Raw genomic sequence first — 7749 nt, forward strand, 5'->3', positions numbered from 1 at the left:
TTGTCCACTCCTGGCTGTCTGGCTGTCAGCCCAGAGGCAGAGGCCTGTGGATCCCGGGGCAACTCCACGCTGTGGAATCATCCCCTCCCCCAACCACGCCAAGGTCCCAAAGTTCTGCCTTTGATCTAATTTAAACCTCTCTCACTACTATTGAATTGGCTTCCTCTGATTCCTTCCTGGGGCAGACAATAGCCGGGTGCCTGAAAAGGTGAAGGAACCAAAAGGAGAATGGGGGGACATGGGGACCCTGGCTAGCTCTAAAATCCTCCGTGTCCCCCAAGAGGGACCCCCAAAGGTGGGATAGGAAGGAGCTAAGATGGGATTGCATGTGGCACTGGGGGGAAGGGTTTATGTTGGGGCAGTGAGGGAGGGGGAGGGGGGTGAGCCTCCCTCAATGTCCCCCCCTGCGGCTGTGCCGGGGCCAGTACCTCGTTGAAGGCGGCCAGCAGCCCCGAGGTCTGACTGGAGAGGCCGAAGCGCTTCTCCACCGTGGAGATGGAGCTCTTGAGGTAGCCGGAGATCATGAGCTGCGCCAGCTGCAGCAGGCTGTGGCACAGCACGAAGAACTGTCGGAGGGGCCGTGGTGATGGCAGCGGGTGGGCGGAGGGCCGGGGAGATCGCGGCGGGTGGGTGGTAGATAGACGAGGTGGGGTTGGAGAGAGGGAGGGAAAGTGAGGCCATGAGATAGAGAAACAGAGTCAGAGGAGACAGTCACACAGGAGGAGAGAGAGGAAGAGAAGAAGAGTCCAGAACAAGAAGAGAGAGAGAGATACTGGAGTAATGCATGGAGTCTCACACAGGCCTAAAAACTAGGAAAGCTGTCCTGGGTACCCCAGGAGCCCAGGGGCGACCTGAAATCCACAGGACTGAGAGTAGGGTCTTCATGGGGCCAAGGATGACAGGAACCCCTCTGAACCCCAGAGGTCCCCCAGGCTGGACTGGACCCCGCTCCATGTTCCACCACCCTGCCCCTTTCCCCAGGAAGCTCCCCAGATCCCACCCCACCCAGTCGTCCCCTGGAGCTCCCTTGGGAGGCCACCTGCACACAGCAAACCCCCAACCTACCCACCCCACCTCACTCAGCCTCACCCGAACACCCTCCCTGCCTGTACTCCTACTGAAAAACTGGCAGAATTCCTAAGAGAAGAAAAAGCTTGCTTCAAAGAATTAAAAATAGGGTGTTTATGCCAGAGCTTAAAAAATAGAGTGTCTGTTCTTCTGAGTTTCAGTTTCCTCATCTGTGCAACAAGGAAGACACCCCTGCCTCCTCAAGTTATTATGAGAACTAAATAAGACCATGTGGGGACAGCTTCCGGCACGGGGCCTGGCACCCTGTAGGTGCCGGTGGAGGCCTGGATGTTTAGGGCTGCCCTTGGAGCCAGCACTCCCAGTATTCATACAGGTTCAGGATCCCTGGGGTCCTTCTCTTTCCTGCTAGAAAAACAGGAGCCAAGAAGACTGGTCACCCACTGCCCACAGAGCAGCCTCTCTGGAAGGAGAGAACATGTGCCTGAAACCAAGCTAAGTGCTTCTGTAGATCACAGCTACCCATTCTACAGATGAGGAAGCTGAGGCTCAGGGAAAGGCAGCAACTTGCTTGGCATTTTATAGCCTGTAAGTGGCAGAGCCTGTTTTATTGGGCTTGGATGGCCCTGCTCCTGCCAGGCCCTGAGAGGTACCTTGATGCTGTGAAACACACTTGGCCGCAAATCTTGAGGATTTGGCCTGGCTTTGCCTCCAGGTGTGTCTTCTGTGCCCACCATGGCCTTGGTGTCCTTGTCTGGCACCTGGAGCTCCTCACCAATTGGCCCTGTGGTACAGACAGCCAGGGCATGAGAGTGGAGATGGAATCCCAGAGGATGGCCCTGACCGGGTAGCCCAAGGTGTTTCAGGGGTTGGTGAGAATCTGAGTCAAAGCACCATCAGCCTTCCTGCGTCCCAGGTGCTGAAAGAGCCATTCCTAAGAGGGTGTGTGTGTGCTCCATGTGCCCATGCTGGTCAGATCCCACTGGGACCACCTATTCACACCTTCATTCCATTCCCAGCGTAAAGCTTCCTTCTAGGGAGAAGTTTCTGATGCTGCCACCTAACCTTTAAGCTGTGGCCCTGGTGTAGAAATGCACAGCCTTAGCCCCCCTGGGGCCTATATCTGTGAGACATCCAGTGTTCCTGGAGGCTGACTTTGGGTCTGGGTCTGTGTCTGTCTGGCTCAGTCTAGGATCAGAGGTCTGAGGTCCAGTGCATGGTCAAGTCTTGGTCCAAAGTCAGGACATAAAGGCTTTTCCTGGGGGTAGTTTGGAACAGATACCAACACCTCCACAGGGCACCACCCTGGCTATAATCACAGAACTAACCAGCCCAATGCCCAAATCATACATGAACCAGGTTGCTGGTCTGCACAGAAAGGGCACTAAGAGGTCATCCCATTTAACCCCTCTCATTTAACCCTTGAAAAACTGAGGCCCCGTGTGTGGAGATGACTCAGAAGGTAGAGCTAGGTTAGAACCTGGATTCTTGGCCCCATTACGTGTGCCTGGTTTTCTCCCATGGTAACCATGGTAACCATGTCAGTCTCCCACTCACTGCAGTCCCTTCAGAGGCATGTCTCAGGGTCTCTTGACGTTTAATCTCAGTGAGGAGCCTGGAAGCCTGGCCTTGGGAGACCTCACCCCTCCATTTAGATGAAAACCACCTGCGGCCCCTGGCAGCCCAGGCCTCCTTGGTCTTCCTCCCCTTCTGGGGTCCCGCTTCCTGCAGAAGCCACTCCATTGTCTCAGATGCCTCTCAATCTGGCAGGAGTTTCCGCTCATTCAACAAGCTCCGCTGGAGCCTGAAAACTGCCCTGAGGACACTTCTGACACAGAGAGGGGGTGTGGGACCTCTCACCCCATCTCCAGGGAGATGGAAGGCAAACTCAGGGAGGGACTACGGAGGCCTGCCACCACCAGTGAGGGTTTTGTACTCCTCACACAAGATACCTGGGAGCCTAAGGAATTTTTCAAAACTGAGATATGATTCACACACCGTAAAACCTACCCTTTCAGCGTATACAATTTAGTGGGTTTAGTACATTCAAAAAGTCATACTCTACCACCGCTATCTAATTCCAGAATATTTTCATCACCCCAGTGAGAAATCCTGCACCCATTCCTCCCTCCTCCCGTTTCCTGACAACCACTGATGTATTTTCTGGCTCTCTGGGTTTGCCTATTCTGGACATTTCATATACATTCATATAAATGGAATCATGCAATATGTGGTCTTTTGTGACTGGCTTCTTTCACTTAGCATAATGTTTCAAAGGTCATCCACGTTGTAGCATGTATCTATGCTCCATTCCTTCTAATGGCTGAATCATATTGCAGGGTATGGCTATATATCAATCACATGTTGTTTACCATTTATCTGTTGATGGACATTTGTTTCAGGTACGGTGAATATTCATATACAAATTTGTGTGTATGTGTGTGTGTGTGTGTGTGTGTGTGTATTTATTTATTCATTTTTTTCTCAGTTCTCTTGGGTATATAGCCAGGAGTCGAATTCCTAGGTAATATGGTAACTCTATGTTTACTTTTTTTTTTTTTTTGCGGTACGCGGGCCTCTCACTGCTGTGGCCTCTCCCGCCACAGAGCAACAGGCTCCGGATGCGCAGGCCCAGCGGCCATGGCTCACAGGCCCAGCCGCTCCGCGGCACGCGGGATCCTCCCGGACCGGGGCACGAACCCGCGCCCCCCGCATCGGCAGGCGGACTCCCAACCACTGCGCCACCAGGGAAGCCCTATGTTTAACTTTTTGAGGAACTGCCAGACTGCTTTCTAACACCATTTTACACTCCTGCTAGCAATGGATGATGGTTCTAACTTCTCCACATTCTTGCTAATACTTATTATTGTCTGTCTCTTTGATTATAGCCATCCTCATGGGTGTGAAATAATATCTCATGTGGTTTTTTTTTAATAGACTTTTATTGGAGTATTATTGCCTCACAATACTGAGTTAGTTTCTGTTGCACAACAAAGCGAATCAGCCACGTGCATACACATGTCCCCGTATCCCCTCCCTCTTGAGCCTCCCTCCCATCCTCCCTATCTCACTCCTCTAGGTCATCACAAAGCACCAAGCTGATCTCCCTGTGCTACGCTGCTGCTTCCCACCAGCCAACAATTTTACATTTGGTAGTATATATATGTCCATGCTACTCTCACTTCGCCCCAGCTTCGCCCTCCCACCCCACCCACCCCTGGGTCATCAAGTCCATTCTCTATGTCTACCTCTTTATTCCTGCCCTGCAACTAGGTTCATCAGTACCATTTTTTTTCTTTTTTAGATTCCATATATATGTGTTAGCATATGGTACTTGTTTTTCTCTTTCTGACTTAACTTCACTCTGTATGACAGACTCTATGTCCATCCACCTCACTACAAATAACGCTCATGTGGTTTTGATTTGATTTTCCCTAATGACTAATGATGTTGAGCATCTTCTCATTGCTTATTGGCCATATCTTTGGGAAAATGTCTATTTAAATAGCTTGAGGAGGGACTTCCTTGGTGGCACAGTGGTTGAGAATCCGCCTGCTAATGCAGAGGATACAGGTTTGAGCCCTGGTCCAGGAAGATCCCACATGCCGCGGAGCAACTAAGCCCGTGTGCCACAATTACTGAGCCTGCGCTCTACAGCCCGCGAGCCACAACTACTGAGCCCATGTGCCACAACTGCTGAAGCCCGTGCACCTAGAGCCCGTGCTGTGCAACTAGAGAAGCCACTTCGATGAGAAGCCCGTGCACCGCAACAAAGAGTAGCCCCTGCTCGCCGCAGCGAGAGAAAGCCTGCACGCAGCAACGAAGACCCAACACAGCCAAAAATAAATAAATTTTGAAAAATAAATTAATTAAAAACAAAAACAACAAATAGCTTGAGGAATTTGGTTGAGGAAATGGAAGTGTGTGTGGCTGGGAAGGAGTCCCTTTTGTGGGGTATGAACACTCAGAGGAAACAAGGAGATGCTGAAACAAAAGTGACACCTGACAGGGAGGAGATAAGGGGTTGGTCTAGATAAGGGAAGCTGGGGCGAGGCTCTGTGGAGGGGTCACTTTGAAGGAGAAGAGAAGGTGAGGGGGTTCCAAGCAAACTCAACCAGAGGAGGTTGACAGGATGATTTCTGAACCCCAGTTCCTCTCACCAGTAGAGACCAGTCACCTACTATAGCACAGAGTCTGTGCTACATGCTGTCCATGTATGTGAAGGCTTGCACGCACGTTCTGCATGCTCGTGAAGCATCTCCACAACTCCACGCCTTTGTGACCTCATGATCTCTATGCTTCTGATGAGGACACCAAGGCTCACAGGTAACTAGCTCTGCTGACTCATGTTGGTGCAGGAACAAGAGCTGAGGTGTTCATCTCAATGTCACTCTGTGCTCCTTGCACAGATTTGGTGAGGGGAAGAAGCACAATGTTCTTCTCTGTCTTGGCCCAACCAAACCTAGCCAGGCCACCTGGAAGGCAGCAGTGTCCACCCCCAAGGGGCCAGGCCAACCAGATGATGAGGCTGGAGCTGAAGCTGGAAGGTCAGAAGTCACTGACCTGGATCCCCAGCTCTGAAAGAAACCCAGGGGATGGATGAGGGAGGGGGCAAAGGCCAATGGACTAGCTCAGGACCTTCCACCCTCCTGTGACCCAGTCTATAGTGTGAGCCTCTGGGTGGAGGAGGGAAGCCCTGGCCCTGGGCCCTCACCCTGGGTTCTGAGAGCAGCCACCAGTCAGTGTGTTGGGTGGCCAGTCGGTCACTGAACAGGGCTGGTCAGATCGGTTGTCAGTCCCCTTTGACCCCTTCCCGTGGACTGGACGCCTCTATAGGGGGGCTGGCAGCAGACAGTCTGACTCCCTGATAAGGGATAGAACTCCCCCTGGAAGGAGGGTCCTGAATCCAGGGCTGTGTGTCCACCTCACCTCACCTCACCTGCTGTCTCTGAGGCCCTTCCTGTCCTCTGAAGGCTTTTTCAAGGGCCAGCCCTGACAGGAGAGAGGGCAGCTGAGGGAATGAACCTGGGCTAAGCTGGGCTGGCCTGTAGGAATAAGGAGAGAGGCAGGGAACCAGGTCCCAGGAAAAAATTCCAGCCTCTTCCTCTCTTAGTTGGGTAGCCAGTTTTGGGGGCCCCAGGTATGCCAGGGGGTTCCAAGGGCTGGCAGCCTGCGGCTCCAGAGCTGGTAAGTCACTGGTCCACTAGCCCACTGGCCTTCAGGAGACTTGTCTGTTCGGGCTGTCAATTGCCCACTCACTGTAGAGCAGCTGCTCAGAAAGCCAGTCAGAAAGTTGCCCCGAAAGTCTGTCAGCCAGAGACCTTCAGTTCAGTCAGAGACTCCAGATGTGTGCAAGGCACGGGGTCCTGGCTGTGGGCCTACCCCCTCCACGGCCAGGAGTCTGAGTCTGGGGGATGAGGGGCAAGGTTCAGAGAGCAGCCTGACAGGAGGGGCTGATTTTCCCTGCCCGTTCTTTCCTGGAAAGGCTCAGGGGCCTGCCTACTCCAGCCACCTCCCAGCTATACACAGCACATCTCAGGCAGATATGGGGCTGCGAGCCTGGATGTGCCCCTTTATCTTTCTCAGTCTGTTTCCTCTGTAAGGCGAGGATATAGCATCTACTCAAGGAGGTAAGGCATCTCGGGCACCTGGCTCAGGCTTGGCACACAGTAGGCCTCCTGAGGGCCAATGCTCTCCCCTCTCCTGATAACCTTCAAGTACCTCTGAGGCCACAGGCCCACCTGAACCCATTTCCTTCCACACAGCCCTGGTTCCTCCCTCCGACAGCTCCAATCATTCAGTCTCTGGCTCAACTCTCTCTTTCCCATACAAGCCCCAGTCAACCGCAAGACCTGAGGACCTGGACCCCTTCCTGCCGTGCACGCTCCCTAGCTGTGGAGGCAGTTGCCCAGGTTTTAATCCCCCAGCTGGTTTTGATCCCTTAGACCAGCGGCCCCTTTTCTTCCTCATCCTCAATGCAAGGCCAGCAATCCCTACTGCCCACTGCCGAGAGCGCCCCGAGAACCAGACCCTCCCGCCACGTTCAGCCTGGACACTAGAGGCCCCAAACCACACCTTACCGATGACATTAACTTGACTTTGCTATTCCACTGTCTTCATTAGCATTTTTAGTTTTTACTCTTCTTAGACTGAGCAGCCCCAGCGAATGGCTTGATTTTTTATGACAGTAACTTCCGAAAAGACGGAGTGACTCTTCAAGGGAAACCATCAACAGGGTGTGCACCTCAGATTCTTCGAATCTCTGCCCCCCAGATCCTCACCTTGCTGTTTCTACCAGAAAACCCTGGACTGTGGTATCACTATTCTTACCCAATCCTGGTCATCCCTCCCTCACCCACCTCTCTCCCCATTCTGAAGAACTGGCTGTAAAACAAACTTCCAAATTCTCAACAAATATTGACCTTTCCTCCCCACTCCGAGATACTGCCAAAGCTTTGAGAAGTGGTATTGTCCCTTATCTGGGTAAATAATAGCCTTTGTCTTATTGGCAGGTTGTGTCACTAACATGTGGGGAACCAGCACCGACAGGGTGCATAGCAGGTTCTCAGTGAACATTGTTTTCTTCCCTGTCAGGTACACCCCCACCCCCACCCCCGCCTGCCTTCATACTTGCTTTGGGACAGCAGGGAGCATTGCCACATCTAGAACTTGGGAACCAGGAGAAAGTTCAGCCCTGAAGGGCCAGGCAGGCGGGGGGTTGGG

General features: G+C 52.7%; 1 protein-coding gene across 2 annotated transcripts in view; it reads right to left on the reverse strand.

The window, feature by feature from the left end:
• The window catches only part of SLCO2B1 (solute carrier organic anion transporter family member 2B1), a 44898-nt gene extending 37538 nt beyond the window's left edge, over window positions 1-7360 (reverse strand). For both annotated transcript variants that reach the window (XM_082844849.1, XM_082844848.1), the window contains exons 1-3: window positions 7107-7360; window positions 1680-1810; window positions 429-566 (exon numbers count right to left, since the gene is read on the reverse strand). In XM_082844849.1, the coding sequence (XP_082700975.1) occupies window positions 429-566; window positions 1680-1763 (222 nt within the window). In that variant the 5' untranslated portion in view covers window positions 1764-1810; window positions 7107-7360. The remainder of the gene's footprint in view (window positions 1-428; window positions 567-1679; window positions 1811-7106) is intronic.
• Between the last annotated feature and the right edge of the window lie 389 nt (window positions 7361-7749).

The sequence above is a fragment of the Leucopleurus acutus genome (assembly GCF_964270905.1).
Source record: "Leucopleurus acutus genome assembly, chromosome: 8".
Lineage (NCBI taxonomy): Eukaryota > Metazoa > Chordata > Mammalia > Artiodactyla > Delphinidae > Leucopleurus > Leucopleurus acutus.